At 40.3% G+C, this 18,421-nt stretch overlaps 1 protein-coding gene across 2 annotated transcripts in view; it reads right to left on the reverse strand.

The window, feature by feature from the left end:
• Positions 1 to 18,421, reverse strand: part of si:ch211-26b3.4 (connector enhancer of kinase suppressor of ras 2) — a 576,848-nt gene that overhangs the window by 479,179 nt on the left and 79,248 nt on the right. For both annotated transcript variants that reach the window (XM_043704404.1, XM_043704405.1), the window contains exon 2: positions 13,905 to 14,068. In XM_043704404.1, the coding sequence (XP_043560339.1) occupies positions 13,905 to 14,068 (164 nt within the window). The remainder of the gene's footprint in view (positions 1 to 13,904; positions 14,069 to 18,421) is intronic.

The following is an 18,421-nucleotide window of genomic DNA, read 5'->3' on the forward strand; positions in this document are numbered from 1 at the left end:
ATTAGCTCACCCCTTTGGATGTTTACAACGGCTGCCTGTAGTAAAGCAGCAAAACCTGAGAACAAAGTCTAATGTCAGATGTGATGCCATAATTAGACAGCACTTGCGGAACAATCCCAAATGTGCTGGGAATTACCTTGATAACCAATTAAGATTATGAGTCAGGATTAGAATGTAGCTCAGTGATGCTCCTGGGAGTATACAAGCAGAAATCTCCTACACTTGAGTAGTGTGGGCAATGGTGAGAGATGGGGAAATGTATGGCAAAATTGAAAGAATGCAAATCACAACATTAAAAAAATTCTCAACCTTCCCTTTAAGGTTTCAGCGGTAGTTTCTGAATTTCACATACAAACAGGTTTTACAATGAAGAAGGAGGATATTCAGCCCATTGTATCTTCACTGGCTCATTAAGTGATTGTCATTACTGAGTGCTAATCTCCCATTTTTTCCCCATATCGTTGCACAATATTTCTATCAAAATAATCATTCTCTTGAATGCCTCAATTGATCCTGCCTCCACCACAGTTCTAGGTAGTACATTCCATATCCTAACTACTCATGCATTGAAGATTTTTTTTCATCACTTCACACTTTCTTCTCTTGCAGATCACTTACAATTTTTTTCTTTGCATGGTAAGAACTGAATGTCATATTTCCATGCATTTGAATGTCAGTATTAGCCAATTCCCCATCTCATTTTTATACAATTACCTGTTGGATGCATGATTTGGAGATGCCAGCGTTGGACTGGGGTGTACAAAGTTAAAAATAACACAACACCAGGTTATAGTCCAACAGGTTTAATTGGAAGCACACTAGCTTTCGAAGCGACGCTCCTTCATCAGGTGATGATGAAGGAGCGTCGCTCCGAAAGCTAGTGTGCTTCCAATTAAACCTGTTGGACCATAACCTGGTGTTGTGCAATATTTAACTGTTGGATGCAGTTCACCATGTTCTCCTCTGGGGCTCTACTTAATGGCCCTACACCAACAATGCACTTGAATGCTGCATGGATAGTGCCCTCCTCTATGTTTCGTCCACCAAAGTTGGCATCAGCAAACTACCATCTTTCTCACATTTTCATGGCTGGTTTTGGACCAGTTCAGTACACTATTTCAGCTCTCCAGGACTTCATTTAGGGCTCAGGGACACTTGTGATGGGCTCCACTTGGGTCATTTTGTGGACAGGAACACACAACCACCTCATGCATCTACACAGGATGCAGCTTATGGTCCTTAGATTCATTTCGTAGCACTCATTCATCTTGTGCTGACTTGGAGCTGCAAGTCTCTGGGGATTGCACAGGTTTTTAGCAAGACATTGGCTATAGAGGATGATGTAGGGGAAACGTTTGAGTGGAGATGCTGCATCAATAGTGAGGTCGGCCATCAGTGAGAGATGGTGAGGTTTATGTGCAGTGGTAGGGGTCAAACGAGTGCAAGATAGCAGAAAGGAGATAGTAACAGCCACCCTGGGGAGCAAAGAAGAAGATTTACCATCTTCCTACACTGCTGTGCCTTCTGCCCGACCCCTGGAGATACCACTGACATGGGCCACTCTCCATGTCCAGGCCAGTGTGTTTGGTGCATTGGTGTCCTTCATTGCTCTGCTGGGTGGAGGCTAGTCCTCCTCTGAAGCATCTTATCCACCAGGACGTTCAGGTTCCTATCTGGAAAGCAGGGTGCCAATTTCTCTTTGAGACATTTCGCTTCCCTTCTGTGAGATAGTATCTGGCTTGCAGCATCTAAAATGCTGGGCAGCTGAGCGCGAAACATGGCACCCGCTGCTTGAATGATAGAAGGCTCCAGAGGCAGCAGGGATTTTGTCCCTTGTGGTACACAGTAGACTGAGAAGGACAGCAAAGAGTTTGGTTAAATAATTAACGAGGCAAGGAACAGAAGACTGCATGAAAAAAGTCACTGTGAATTGCGGCAGGACAACTGCGATGAAGCTCCCTTAAAAATTAGCTAAAATCTGGGATAATCTTGCTCTACATAGAGTCGTACAAATGCAGGACTTGACCCTCACAGGAAAACGAAACATAGAGGCATAGAGTCATAGAGATGTACAGCATGGAAACAGACCCTTCGGTCCAACCCGTCCATGCCGACCAGATATACCAACCCAATCTCGTCCCACCTGCCAACACCTGGCCCATATACCTCCAAACCCTTCCTATTCATTTACCCATCCAAATGCCTCTTAAATGTTGCAATTGTACCAGCCTCCACCGCTTCTTCTGGCAGCTCATTCCATGCACGTACCACCCTCCGTGTAAAAAATTTGCCCCTTAGGTCTCTTTTATACCTTTCCCCTCTCACCCAAAACCTATGCCCTCTAGTTCATGTTCAAAACTAACCCCATTTTCAAATTTATCAAAAACCTGAGTTCCCTATTGCATTTCCAATAATAAAGTCTCGATCAGAGTCGACTTTCTAACCAATCAGTACAATTCTCATGCAGTACAATTAGTTGCTCTCTCTGAAATGTGACATGATTTCTCTCCACAGATGCTGCCAGACCTGCTGAGTTTTTCCAGCAATTTCTGTTTTCATTTCTGATTTACCGCATCCGCAGTTCTTTCAGTTTTATTACCTCACCACTACCTCTTTCAGTGCTTGTTCAACATCCAGCACAGGATGATAAGAAACTCCTCCAATTAAACACTGGACATTTTCTTGCACAGTAAATGAATAGATGACACTAGTCAAAACCATACTCTCAAAGGAAAAGGCTAAAGGTTTCTTCTCTAGTAAAGGTCTCTTCAGCAATGAGACACCAGTCTTACTATTTGTGCCATTTTAATTAAATTCTTCAAGCAAAAGGTCTGACAGAACAACTACATCCTTGAATGTTGTGAAGAAAAAGATTCAGAGGGAGACAAAGCACGAGGCAAAATATTTTTTAAGTGAAGGTGAAACACTGGATTCAAAGGTTTCAGTGTTTCATTTCCAATCAGCAACAACCATTTCCCCATCTTTCAAACTGCACCACACATTCAGAAGGATAAGGGAAACATTTTTTTAAAATTATTGGTTACAGTCAATAAAGAAGGTTACTCTTGCCTTTTGAAATGAATCAGAATCTCACTTTCCATGATTTATTCTGATAGGGAACAGGAGCATAGTAAAAGCTAGTCATCCAGGGGCTAATCTGGGAAACTGCTGCACACACAGTAACCGAAATTCTGTGGCAGACAGGATTAATTCATTAGTCTATAAATTTTTTTTTAGTATTGGGCATCATAAGCCAATCAGAACTACATGTTAAATAGGGGACACGGCATGTGATAGACTGAGATAAGCAATCCCCACAAGCTAACGATCAGATCAAAGTGTTGCAGTGTAATTACATCCAGTCGTGACGGCCAGGAGGCAATTTTAACCATGAGCAGAATATTAAGAAGCTGTCGTGTAGTGGCATTGTCCCTTCCTCAGAGACAGAGAGATCCGGCTTCAAGTTCCACCTGCTCCAGAAGTATGTAATGTTATGAACTAAACCAAACCCCCTCAAAATATATTCAGAACATAGACAAGACCATAACATCTTCTTATTTTAAAACTAAGTGTAAAATGTTGCGTACCAGATGCAATTTGATTGTTCAAACTACTTTATTTTTACATTACCATTAAAATAGAGACAAAATAAAATGAAAAGAATTGGCTCGACTGTAACTATATTGAAATGCTTAACAAAATAATAAATGTACTAACTACTACTAATTAACTGTTCCAATATAGTAACATCTCATAAACACATTCTTTTGAAAAGGTACATTCAATAAAGTAGATTGTGTCACAGTCCAGGAGGTAAAACATCAAGAGAATACTCAGAGAGAGAATAGCAGGGAAAGATGTACTTTAACTTTCAAATCCAGCTTCAAAACACAGCAACAACTGTTACTGAAAAACTAAAACTAAAAATCCTGGCTCTGTGGGAGCTTGCCCCCACCCATTCAGGCTGCTTCTATTGTTCCAACCTTAGAAAAAAAAAGGCCTCACAAAATCCAAGTTTACTTTATGGGCTTTGAAGTAGACCAATTAGCACTTCTGATCTCAACCTTTCTTTGTGAAAAAAATCAGAACAAATGTACTCTTAAAGCCATATCATCATCACAGTAATAACATCTCTGAACACGGTTGATTGGAAAAGATCGAAGTTGATGTCGTTGAAAGCACCATCAGGTCACACTTATTCTCTAATAATCTGCCCAGCTTGAATTTTGCCAGGCAGCTCAACTCCTGTCTTCATTAAAGCATAAATCCAAACATGGACAAAAAATCTGCATTGCAGAAGTGAAATGTGAATGAAATTCTCTTAATATTAAGGTGGCATTTAACAGTAGCTGAGATCAAGAGCTCCATGTAAAATTAAACTCAATGAGAATCTGGGGGGAAAGCTTTTCATTGTCATACCTGGCTCAAAGAAAGGTGGTTGTGGTTGTTAAATGGCAATTAGGTCTCCTGCAGGAGATCCTCAAGGGAATGTACGAGGCCTAACTATCTTCAATTGCTTCATCAATTTTCTTCTCTCCATCACAAGGTCAGAAACTGGGAATAGTCACTGATGATTGCACACTATGCACTACTCCTTACATACTGAATCAGCCCTTGTTGACATTGCAGCAAGACCTGGACAATACCCAGGCTTCTGTTGATAGGAGTCAAAAAGTGTGGTGCTGGAAAAACACAGCAGGTCAGGCAGAATCCGAGGAGCAGGAGAGTCAACGTTTTGGGCATAATCCCTTCATCAGGAATGTGCCCCAGACCACATTTTTTCCAACACCATGTTTTGACTTCATTTGATAGGTGGCAAGCAACATTCATATCACACAAATGTCAAGCAACGACTGTCTCTAACAAGAGAGAATCTAATCATCACCCCTTAGTATTCAATGGTATTACATTCGCTGAATCTTCACCAATCTTCTGGCATCACTATTAACCAGAAATTGAACTGGACCAGCTGTTTGAATGTAATGACTACAAAGGTAGGTCAGCAGTTCTGTGGCAACGAACTCACCTTTTGTCTCACGATGCCTCTTCACAATCTAGGAAACATAGTTAGGAATGTGATGGAATATTCTCCACTTCCCTGGATTGGTGGAGTTCCAACAACACTCAAAAGGTATGGCATCATGCAGGGGAAAGCAGTGCATTTGACTGGCACCATGTTCACTGCCTTGTTATTCACTCCATTTTGCAATGAGGCCTAATGGGATCAGTGTGCAACATAGATAAGATGCACTGCCAGCAAATCACTAAGCCTCTGTGAATAACACCTTCCAAAGCTCAAACCTCAAAGGTCAAGGGTGGAAGACTCATGGGAACATCACCACTATCAAGTTCCACTCCAGGCCAGGTACATCTTTCCTTTGACCAGTCTATGCAGCACAGTGGCTCAGTGGTTAGCACTACTGCCTCACAGCATCAGGGACCTGGGTTTGACTCCACTCACAGGCAACTGTCTGTGTGAAGTTGGCACATTGTCTGTGTGAGTTTCCTCCACATTCTCAGGTTTCCTTCCCCAATCCAAAGGTGTGCTGGTTAGGTGGATTGGCCATGCTAAATTGCCTGATAGTGTCCAGGGATGTGTAGGATAGGTGGATTAACCATGGGAAATGCAGGTTTACAGACGATGGGTCTGAGTGGGATGTTCCCTGGATGTTCTCGGTGTGACGTGATGGGCTGAATGATCTGCTTCCACAGTGCAGGGATTCTATTCTAATTCAATGGAAGCCAATCAGAAGCTAGAACAGACAGATATAGTCATAATGAAGAAAGCACAGCAACCAGTTTTCATGAAGCAAGGATCCACAGCAATGTGGCAACTATCAAAAAAAGTTGAATTCATTTTGTTGTTTGATGGGGACAAATATGGATCGGGTTTCGGAAGAATTCCTCTGTTCCGCCACAAACTAAAGCCTTGAAATTTAACATCAATCTAAAAGCGCAGGTATGTCTTTGGGGTTAACTTCCCACGCCAAAGAGAGTGTCGCCACCAACCCAGAACTGCAATCCAACGTCAACTTGAATTCTGTAGCAGCTGAGATAACAGGATTTGCATCTTGCATCTTCTCACCCAGAGGCAAGAATGCGACCAATATGGGGATGACTGCACTGTTCAAGATGGGAAAGGAGAATATCGGAAAAATGGAGAATTAAAACAACAGATGTTTGTAGTTGCAATTCATGACAGACAGCCACATTTAAAACAAAAAGAAAGAAATTTCAAAGAGTTTTTAACAAGTTACCAACAAAAGAAAAATTAGACCAGAAATGCTTTTAGTTACAATGCAGTGCATTTGACAGATTTAAAAATACATAAGAAATCATTCCAAATAGCTGAAAATCCCCTTAATTGACTTGTTTAGCATTAATCAAAATTCAAACAATTGTCACATTTAACTCTTAATAACGAAGAACAGAAGTGTGTTCCAGGTGGGATAACAATTGGCAATAAGTCAAGAAAATGGCTTGATGATATCATAAAAATTAGCCAAATTATAATCGACTGGCAGAACAGGCAGAATGGGCAGAATGGTCTCCTGCTGTTAAAACAGGTTGCTCAGTAGTTAGCACTGTTACTTCACAGCACCAGGGACCCGGTTTGATTCCAGCCTCGGGCAACTGTCTGTGCAGAGTTTGCACATTCTCCCCGTGTTTGCAAGGGTTTCCTCCCACAATCCAAAGTTGTGCAGGATAGATGAACTGGCCAAGCTAAATTGCCCATAGTGTTCAGGAATACGTAGGTGAGGTGCATTAGTTAGGGGAATGGGTCTGGGTGGGTTACTCTTCGGAGGGTCAGAGTGGACTTGTTGGGCTGAAGGCCTGTTCCCACACTGTAGGTATTCTATATTTTAAAAAGCCTTTTAGGAAGTTGACAGAGTTGTGAGACCAAATTACTCATTGACAGGCATTCATCATTCCTTGAAATATATAGACAACTGTTTAATCTTTGGCTTGTGCCTTATACTCCTTTTACAAGCATTTGAACTTGATTGAATCCTTGAAGTAAAGAATGTTTGGTGAGCAATATTTTAGGCATTCACCTATCAATGTCGAGCCTTATTTTGTCAGTTGCATCAAACAAATACAGAGTAATGCACCTTTCACTGTGCCTGAAATCCAACCGAGAGAACATCTCCTACTGTGGTGCTCAGTTCCTGAGTAGCAATGCCAATTTCCACTCACATTATTATGCATATCTTGCAGACAACAGGCAAAGGAAAGGCTCTTTCATCCTATCTCTCTGGCCTAGGGATTTAATCCCAGTGGTGGAAGACCAATATCTAACATGCCTGAGTCATTCAGTTCCGCAAATTAATTCATGGTCTACACATTCAGTTAGAGGAAGTACCGTGATATTGCAGAAAAGATAATTATAAATGGCTGTAGAATTAAAGGATAATGACTAACACTTTAATATTACCACAGGGAATGTCTTCAGAAATACTAAGTTTCCCTCAATATATTGGTCAAAAATATAGCCTATAATTCAACAGGCCCTCTGTACTACCCAAAACGAATAAAGTATTCTTTCCATACATGGAAATTGTTGTCAGTGTCACTATACCAGCAGTTCAAATTCACAAAGTGATCTTCTCAATAATATTCTAACATAGGTTGGAGGGAACTTACTGGGTATCCAGGGAAACCCTTCCTGTAGTGTGAAACAATATTACTTCAGAACAAGGAATTAATCAGGAATAACGATGAACCTTACCATTTACTGAACTACAACCATTTGATGCCTCCTGAAGTCATTGTAAACAAGCAACAAAATATTTTAATTGCAATACATTAAACTCAGTGAGGAATTTATCCATGACAAAATACACCAGGTAGGCTGCAGCAAATCAACAAGACATCTCACCACTGTCTTCTCATGGTCATATGGGTAATGCCACATCCAAGATATCAAACAACAATATGAACATATATAATCGAATAATAATCTAAAATATATTGATACAAGTATTTTTCCATATTTGCAATGTTCTTGTCTAGCAGAACTAATGGAATAAATGAATCAAAGCCTTATTTGTTCAATGTTCCATAACAATTGGACACTCCTCAAGCTGAGAAGAGAAAAGGTGTGCTGAAGATTTCTTGGATGTTTAAGAGAGGCAGGTCACTTTTCTCATAAAGGATGACCAAACAGCTAGCTCACCTAGCTGGTTTCATGTAAATGCGTACATTAATATTTAGCATTGAGTGAATCTCAGTGTATGCTATCAGAATAGGAACAAAGTTGATGACACAACCAAATTAAATCATAAACAATTATGGTTGAGGAATTACATAAAACAGAGAACAATATAGCACAATACAGGCCCTTTGGCCCTCAATGTTCCATCAACCTTTTATCTTACTCTAAGATCAGACTAACCTACATACCATTCATTTTACTATCATCCATGTGTCTATCCAAGAGTTGCTTAAATGTCCCTCATATATCTGACTCTACTGCCACTGCTGGCCATGCATTCCACACATCCACCACCCTCCTGTGCAAAGAGCTTACCTCTGACATCTCCCCTAAACTTTCCTCCAATCACTTAAAATTATGCCCCCTCATGATAGATATTTCCATCATGGGAAAAAGTCTCCAGCTATCCACTGTAGCTATGCTTCTCAACATATTGTACACCTCTATCAAGTCACCTCTCATCCTCCTTCACTCCATGAAAAAAGTCCCAGCTCCCTCAACCTTTTTTCATAGATATTCCCTCCAATCCAGGCAGCAGCCTGCTAAATTCCCTCTGCACCCTCTCTAAAGCTTCCACATCTTTCTTATAATGAGGCAGCCAGAACTGAACACAATATTCCATGTGTGGTCTAACCAGGACTCTATAGAGCTGCAGCATATCCTCACGGCTCTTAAATGCAATCCCCCTGCTAATGAAAGCCAACACACCATACGCCTTCTTAACAACCCTATCAACTTGGATGGCAACTTTGAGGGATCTATGGACATATATCCCAAGATCCCTCTGTTCCTCCACACTATCAAGAATCCAGCCTTTAATCCTGTATTCTGCATTCAAATTCAACCTTCCAAAGTGAATCACTTCACACTTTTCCAGGTTAAACTCCATCTGACACTTATCAGCCCAATTCTGCATCCTGTCAATGTCCCATTGCAACCAACAACAGCCCTCCACATTAATCACAACTCCACCAACCTTCATGTCATCAGCAAACTGACTGACCCATCCTTCCACTTCCTCCATCCAAGTTATTTACAAAAATCACAAAGAGCAGAGGTCTCAGAACTGATCCCTACGGACCACCACTGGTCACCAAGTTCCAAGCTGAATACTTTCCATATACCACCATCTTCTATAGGCCAGCCAATTCTGCATTCAGACAGCCAGATTTCCTCGGATTCCCTGCCTTGTTACATTCTGAATGAGCTTACCATGGGGAACCATATCGATTGCCTTGCTAAAATCCATATACTTCACATCCACTGCTCTACCTTCATCAATGTGTTTTGTCACATCCTCAAAGAATTCAATAAGTTTTGTGAGGCATGACCTGCCCCTCACAAAGCCATCCTGACTATCTCTAATCAAACTATGGTTTTCCAAGTAATCATAAATCCTGTCTCTCAGAATCCTCTCCAATACTTTGTCCACCACCGACATAAGACTGACTGGTCTGTAATTATCAAGACTATCCCTATTTCTGGGAAAATAACATTTGCCATCCTCCAATCATCTGGCACTACTCCAGTGTACAGTGAGAATGCAAAGATCATGGCCAAAGACACAGCAATCTGTTCCCTCACTTCTTGTAGTAACCAAGGGTATATCCTATCTGGCCCAGGGGATTTATCTATGCTTATGTTTTTCAAACTTTTCAGCACATCTTCCTTCTTAGCATCAACCCATTTGAGCACATGTCTGTTTCACAATGTCCTTAGAAATGTCGAAATCTCTCTCAGTAATGAATACTGAAGCAAAGTTTTCATTAAGGACCTCCGCTACCTCCTCTGACTCCAGGCACAAGTTCCCTCCATTATCCCTGAGCGGCCCTACCCTCACTCTAGCCATCCTCTTGTTTAACATGTTTGCATAACACTCTTTTTTCCACCACTTTAACAAAGACATTAACCAATTTAAAACTAGCAGGATAAAGGAATACTGTAGGAATATTTTCAAATTACCAGTGTTTTAACTTCATAATATCATTCCTTATAGCACACACTTTGTGATATTGAGAAATATCACAATAACTTTGTGCTACCTACAAAACTATCACAATGTGCCTAGTCTGAATGTTTACTCAGCCATCAACATTTTCATCTGTGTTTTTGTGACAGTATACAGGATAATGTGGATTTGAATTGTATAAACAATAAAGATCCGAAGAGAACCTAAACTACAACATTGTTCCAGAAAGCATAATTCGCTTAGAGAAGACTGCAGTGGATAATAAAGTTGCTTTAACATTTGTAGCAACAGGGGAATTTCATGACCATCATATTTGCACAGGATTGTCAGGACTCTATCATTGAGGTACCATTTGCAAATTGCAGTTGAATATCATGGAAAAGGTAGCAATTCCACAGTGAGATTGCATTTACCCATGCTATATCTACAGAAGCTGAGAATGATGAGGCCACTTTGAACAGTTATTGAGGCTTAATGTGGAGTGGGATATCTTTGCAGGAAGGTGAAGCCACATTTCTAAACTTCCTTGATGCTTTAATCACAGATCATTGCTGACTCTCCCTAAATAACTGAAATGCATCTGCTTTCACATCATCTTCTCAAATTGCATTATAAAGATCCAAGAGCAGAGCTCACTGGAAATGAATTCAACAACATAAAACTGAATAAAGTTCAGCAACAGCCTTTACGTGAACTTACAAAGCCCCTCTTTGTGCTCATACTGTTTCTCACAATTTCAGAACCATAGTTTGATACAACTACCAACACCAGGTTATTTATTTCTAAATTATTTCTCTTTAAAGTTGATTGCTCACAACAAGCATTGATAGCAACCAGCAACACATTGTCAGAGAAGTTCAATTGAGAATAATAGTCAAAATGCTATTATTTTCCCCAAAAGCGAAATGTTATTAATATTTCACATTAAAGTATGTGTGGCTGCCTTGGGCTAAGTTGATACTAACCTGCATTTTGTAATTGTTTGAGGTTATCATACACTTTAGGGCTTGAGACATGAATTATGTTGCTAACTCATCTTGTCCCACCTCCAGTGGATCTGCACTGCAGTAATTCAATGAATAGAAACATCTGGGCTGTGATAATTATTGCTATGCTAAGGAGAGAGTGCTTATTAGCTGAACATATCCAGTAACTGCAGGATCTATTTCAAATAGAGCTATAGGCTCCAAGAAAATACACAAAAGGTTGTAAAGTTAAGTTGTACATGAATTGATTGATCAATGAGAATATAAGGCTTCTTTCTCAGATTAAAGAAGCAAAACTACCAGATGCTAGAATTAATAATTTACTTGCTTCTCTTGCTGAATAGTGGCCCTCACTGAATTATGTCATTATTTCCTATAAGAATTGAGTTGAGTAAAATTTTAATCGATGCGTCCAAAGAAAACTACAATTATATAATGCTTTCCACATCATAAACATTTTCTGCATAGAAAGAGTTACTTTGATCCAGAGACACTGCAATGTAGGTTAATAAATTTTGTTGTGGTACATCTCATTCACCACAATGAGGTGGATGCCAGTTAAATCTGAGGAAGTTACTGAGGGAATAGTTGGAACTGGGATAAAGCTTCAATACTGACAAATGTCCTGCTTTTAACTGGCTCCTGTCTGGTGAGAACCTGATGGGACTGTTAGCTGGAGTAAAGCAAATCACATTGCCCTCTCTGATCACATTACCATGCCAAGATACTGACCTGTTCTCTTCACTGAAATGCTCAAGGAAATGATACAGATTCCTATTTTAAATACAGAGATCTGGTCTAATGTTGTTATTGGAACTTGTCACTTTGGTTGAAGACCCGAGTGAATGTGACAGAATTGATTTTACCCTCAGGGTTTATGTCGAGACATAGATTGTGGACCCCAAGAACAAAAGTTTAAATTTGATTTTAAGCCGCATTGTGAGCAAAAAGAGTGGCTGTGATTCTCTGGGAATTACTAGGAAGTCTTCTGCAAATCAAGTAACTTCCTCCCCACCCCTCATTCTCAATCCTTGCCAAGAGAATTCACCACATCCCAATCTGTGCCAAGGGATCTCCTCCATTGCCAGGACGTACAAAGACTATTCAGGCCATTCCCCTGCTGTGTCTTCCTTACATCAGATTTATTCTATTCTTTCATTGTGCCCATCTCTAATTGCCCTTGAACTGATTGTATTGCTGGGCCATTTTCAGATTATTTAAATATTAACCTGTGCTAAAATCAGCAGGGCTTCTATCTGCTGCGCCTTGATGGTATAGTAGCTCATTATATGGGTCCTGTAAGACCGTAAGACACAAAAGCAGAAATTAAGCCATTTGGCCCATCAAGTCTGCTTCACCATTCAATCATGGCATCCCATGTTCCTGCTTCTCCCGTAACCTTTGACACCCTTAGCAATCAAGAGCTTATCTATCTCTGTTTTAAATAGACTCAATGACCTGGCCTCCATAGCCTTCTGTGGCAATGAACTCAATTGATTCACCACTCTCTGATTAAAGAAGTTTCTCCTAATCTCCTGTCTAAAGGGTCTTTCCTGTACTTTTAGGATGTGCCCTCATCTCTCCTGCCAATAGAAACATATTCCCAACATCCACTCTGTCCAGGCCATTCAGTATTCTGTAAGTTTCAATCAGATTCTCTTCATCCTTCTAAACTCCATCAAGTATAGTTCCAGAGTCCTCAAACATTCCTCATATGTTAAGCTTTTCATTCCTGGGATCATTCTCGTGAACCTCCTCTGGACTCACTCCAGGGCCGATACATCCTTCCTAAGGTATGGGGCCCAAAATTGTTCACAATACTCTAAATCTGGTCTGACCACAGCCTTTTAAAGCTTCAGAAGTACATCCCTGCTTTTGTATTCTAGTTCTCTCAAGATATATGACAACATTGTATTTCCCTTCCTAAATACCGACTCAAGCTATAGGTTTACCTGAGGAGAATCCTGGACTAGGACTCCCAAGTTACTTTGCAATTCAGATTTCTGAATTTTCTCCCTCTTTAGAAAATAGTCCATGCCACTATTCTCCCTGCCAAAGTGCATGACCTCACACTTTCCCATGGTGTATTTCATCTGTCACTTCTTTGCCTTCTCTCCTGACTTGTCTGAATCTTTCTGCAGCCTCCCTGCCTCCTCAATACTACTTGCCTCTCCATTTATCTTTGTATCATCTGCAAACTTAGCCAGAATGCCCTCAGTTCATTAATGTACAAAGTGAAAAGTTGTGCTCCCACCACTGATCCTTGTGGAACACTACCAGTCACTGGTTTCCATCCTAAGAAGGACCCTTTAATTCCCACTCTCTGCCTTCTTCCTGGTGAACATGGAAGCTGAAATGTTAAGAGTGAAACTCCTAATTATCAATGGTGCACGTACCTTTCTTCAAATGTGGCTCATTGAGTAGTCAGAAGGCTATGAGTTCAAGACACAATGCAATGAGGTGGGTCTCTGGGTTGCCATGCCCAGGAACTGGTAAATGTCAGGCCAATATTTTCTGATATAAAGCAGAATGTTTCAACAAGTACTCCAAATGTTACTCTTAATTGGCTGTGCATTTTTACTTTTAGCAAAGAAATTGTAATGTAATGAATAGTCACTAGAAAAGTGATGAATAGTTAACCATAACTGAAGCAATCATCATGCCTACTTGCCAACCTCAGCCTTCATGGTATACTAGCAGAAAAAGGCAAGACAAAAGTGAAACTGGAACTTACCAATGCACAGAGCAGATCAACTGCTTCCAAAATAAGTTCCTGATGGCCAATGCGTGTGACACCCAACTCCTCCAGCTCCTGATGTGTAATGTGTAAAAGCTGATCTCCATTGATCTTTTCCCTTTCAAAGTTTTTTATATACTGTTGGAGGCAGTCATCAAGCCCTGTGCACAACATTGAAACAAAAAGACCATGAGTACTGCAGAGAATAACATTGCAGAGAAGGAGGCCATTCTTCCAATCATGGAAATCTATAACTAATTCATTTTGATGCTGACTGTAGATTCTACTTCTGTCACTGTTGCAAGCGCTTCTTTTTAGAACATGACAGTTTTTTTAAAATTATAATATGATTTGTATTTATGGACAGAAATTACAATTATTTCAACCTAATTCTGACCCACCATGTTCCTCTGGAAATGAACACTCTGCATTGTCGGATGAAAAGGGCTACTTATTCTAAACCAGCTGGTGCCACAGTCAACTATCCATTAGATATCGGTGTATAAATTTATTAGAAAGAGATCAATTTCAAAGGTAGGTGCTTCCAGAACATGTTGGAAGATCATGTTGCTATATTTCCAAAGGACCATAGGAGTGCTCTCTCAAGAGACACAATTGGCAGGTAGTGACCACACATCAGGCAAAAGACAAGGAGGAGAAGGCAGGACTTTTATGGTGACTGTAGTGATTGGAACGAGGTCAGTCAGATGGACCTCACAGAATGCGAGTTCCCTGTTTGAGGCTGTTAACCTGGTGCAATCAGGGAGCCCTGGGCTGGCAGATATGAACAGGAGTGTGAGGGGTTCTGCTCACTCTCTGAGCCAGCTCTGTGCTAGCTGGGTCAGTGTCATGTACTATGCACGTGTAGATAAAGGGTGACTTGATGACAGGATTCAGCCTTCGTGGAGTGACCTCAGCTCATGCAGGAATTGAATCCATGCGGTTGGTGTCACTCTGCATCACAAATCAGCCATCCAGCCAACTGAGCAAACTGACCCAAACAGGCTGTGCACACAAAGCAGTTAATTTGCAGCATCTCTTAAGGATAAACACATGGCCGCTCACAATTGAAATGTGTGCTTTCCAGCAAACATTTCAGAATTTTAAATGGATCTTGCAAAAATAAGTATTGAGCGATATTCACAGTCAGAATCGGAGGTGCTAACTATCAGGCATCTTCAGTTCTTTGCAGCCAAGTCCCATTTCCACAGGGCAATGACAGATGCTGGTTATAATCAGATACCTTGGCAGGAAACTAGAAACACAGCAGTATGAACAGTTTACTTTTTACATCAATGACAAGAAACAAACCGTTCCAAACACAATATGTTACCGTGCTTAAATTGAAATACCACTGACTGAGGCCTCCATATCTTTTGGGTGAACCACAGCTAATTATTGGCAACTGAGCTATGACCAAATGCAAGAGCTTCCAATTCCTATTCTGATCGTACTTGGTCCCTTTACAACCTTAACTACTGAGATATAACCACTTTAATTATCTCCAGCTTCCTATTCACCTATCGAGATAAATTTTAAAACAAAAACAAAAATTTCTGGAAAAGCTCAGCAGATCTGGCAGCATCTGTGTAGAGAAATCAGAGTTAACGTTTCGGATCTGTTGACCCTTCCTCAAAACCATTCTGAGGAAGGGTTATTGGGCCCGAACAGTTAACTCTGATTTCTCTTCACTGCTGCTGCCAGACCTGAGCTTTTCCAGCACCTTCTACTTTTATTTCTGATTTACAGCATCTGCAGCTCTTTCGAATTTATTTAGGAGTTAAATTCCAAGTCTCGCAAAACATCTGACGAAGAACTATTGACTGAGGATGGGAAAGTGGAAGAAACACAACAAAGGTATGTAAATATTTTTCTAATCTAATCTAATGTTACATATCTCTGAAACAGGGGTTGGGGCTTGAATCCAGGCCTTCTAACTCAAAGGTAACATTACTACAACTGCACCGCAGGATCACCAACAAAGGTATGTCGGTGTTTTCCTTATCAATCTATTCAGAGATATTATTATGCACCTCCAGAGCAGGTGGGATTTGAACCCAGGACTCCTGATCAAGAGATAAGGATACTACTACTGCACCACAAGAGCCCCAACAAAGCTATGTCTTGTGATTCCCATAATGTGTTTCAATTGTCAATATTTTTGAAATCAATCCCAACTGAGGAACAAATGGTCTATTTGATATCCCAAGGTATGCTCACAGGATGTTAAAGGGCATGCTGCTATATGAAGGAGTGAGCGGACTGCAAGTTGAAAAATAAATGCTTGGCTTGGAAATATCTGTGAGGGATCGAGACACTATGGACCAGAATCTCAAATGGACTAGTCAGATAACTGCCTCAGCTCCTTCAGCCAGGGCTGTGCATGCCTCACCTCCTCACTTGCCTAAGCTCTTCCAGTTCAAACATGTGATAGAATATTCTTCACCTGCCTGTACCTCCAAAGAACACATAAGAAGCTTGACACCATTCAAATTTGCAAAAGTATAAGACAGCTCTCATTCTGCATCTTTATAAGCTGTGATCAAACTGCGAACTCAGAGCCGCCTGCTGAGAGACTTGTAGGTGTTAAAACTTAGCCAGGCTTGTCTGATAACATCATAATAACTTTTAAAGAAGTGTGAATAAATATTGCACTCACAGGTACTACATCAACTCTCCTATCATTCAAAGCAATCCCGTGGAACTTTTCCTTCACACGAACTGATAACATCAGTGAGTTAGTTTCCACAGTTTAAAGGAGAAGTGTTCTGAAAAAACTTCAGGTGTTTCAGGATATAGCTCCTAATTCTCAGCAAATATATATTCCATTGAGAAAGAAAAGCTCTATGAGAATGATGCGACACTAAAGGAATTTAAGGATAAGATAAAATTGAAAGCAAAAACAGTGGATAACATATAATGAATAATAATAGTCAAAGGATTGGACAGATTTGAGAAAAGAGCAAAGAGTGGCTAAAAAATAACCAGGAGGCAGAACAATGAGTGAAAGCTATCTGGCAATGTAAAAACAGAAAGTAAGATTTTCTACAAGTATTTTGAAAAAAAGAAAAAGTAACTTAAGTGAGTGATGGCCTTTTAAAAGGCGAGACTAGGGAATTAATGAAATAAAATACAGAAATGGCAAAAGTGTTGAACAGGATACTTTTGTGTTTGTCTTCATCTGAAAACTAAAAGAGACCCCAAGAATGCTTGAAAAACATGGGGTTATAGAGATGGGAAGAACTTAATCACTAAGGCAATCAATGAGAACTAAAAGCTGATAGGTTCCCTGGACCTGATGAACTGCAGCCCAATGTCTCAAAGCAGTTGGCTGCAGAGATAATAGATCCATTGTTTGTGATTTTCCAAAATTTCCTAAACTGTTGAAATATCCCAGCAGATTGGAAGATTGCAAATGCAATGCCTCTAGTCAAGAAAGATGAATGACAAAAACAGGAAACTACAAGCCACTGAGCCTAACATCTGTCAGAGGGAAAATGCTATAATCCATTATTAAGGAAGTATTAGCAGGACATTTGGAAGTTCATAACAGTCAAGCAGAGTTAACATCATTTTGTGACTGGGAAATCTTGTTTGACTAATTTATCCCTGTCATTTGAGAAATGAACAAACAGCAATGGTAAAGGAGATGTGGTGTACTTAGATTTTCAAAAGGCATTCGAAAAGCAGGAGGCAACAGCCGTGTGGTATTATCGGATACTATTAATATGTTAAGTCTGGGAACCTGGGTTCAAATCCTGCAGATGGTGGAATTTGAATTCAAAACAAAATATCTGGAATTACAAATCTACTTATGACCATGAAACCATTATCAGAAAAACCACATCTGGCTCACTAATGCCCTTCAGGAAAGGAAATCTACCATCCTCACCTAGTCTGGCCTACATGTGACTCCAGACGCACAGCAATGTGGCTGATTGTCAACTACCCTCTGAAAAAGCCTAGCAGGCCACTCAGTTCAAGGGCAGCTAGGGACAGGCAATAAATGCTGGCTAGCCAGCGATACCCACATCCCATGAGTGAGTAAAAAGAAATAAAAGTGCCACATCAAAAGTTAAAATAATAAGGTAACATATTCATATGGATGGAGCACTGGTTAGCTAACTGGAAGCAGAGAATAGGGATGTAAAAGATAATTGTCAGTCTGGCAAGAAAGAACTTGCAGGATTTCAAAAAGATCAGTATTGGGGCCACAACTATTTTCTATCTATGTCAATAACCAAAATGAAAAAACTGTATGTGTATTGACCAAATTTGCCAATTGTGCAAGGAAAGGTTTATAAATTGTCAAGAGGACAATGGGAGTCTCAAAGGGCTTCAGATAAGTTTAACGATTGGGTAAATATTTGGCAGATGGATTATACTATAGGAAAATGTAAACCTGTCTACACTGTCAGGAAGAATTTAAAAAGTGCAATTTATTATTTAAATAAACTGAGACTGCAAAATCTTTCCAGAAAGATTGGCATGAACTGGTACAGGAATCACAAGTC

Source organism: Chiloscyllium plagiosum, chromosome 15, assembly GCF_004010195.1.
Source record: "Chiloscyllium plagiosum isolate BGI_BamShark_2017 chromosome 15, ASM401019v2, whole genome shotgun sequence".
Classification (NCBI taxonomy): Eukaryota; Metazoa; Chordata; class Chondrichthyes; order Orectolobiformes; family Hemiscylliidae; genus Chiloscyllium; species Chiloscyllium plagiosum.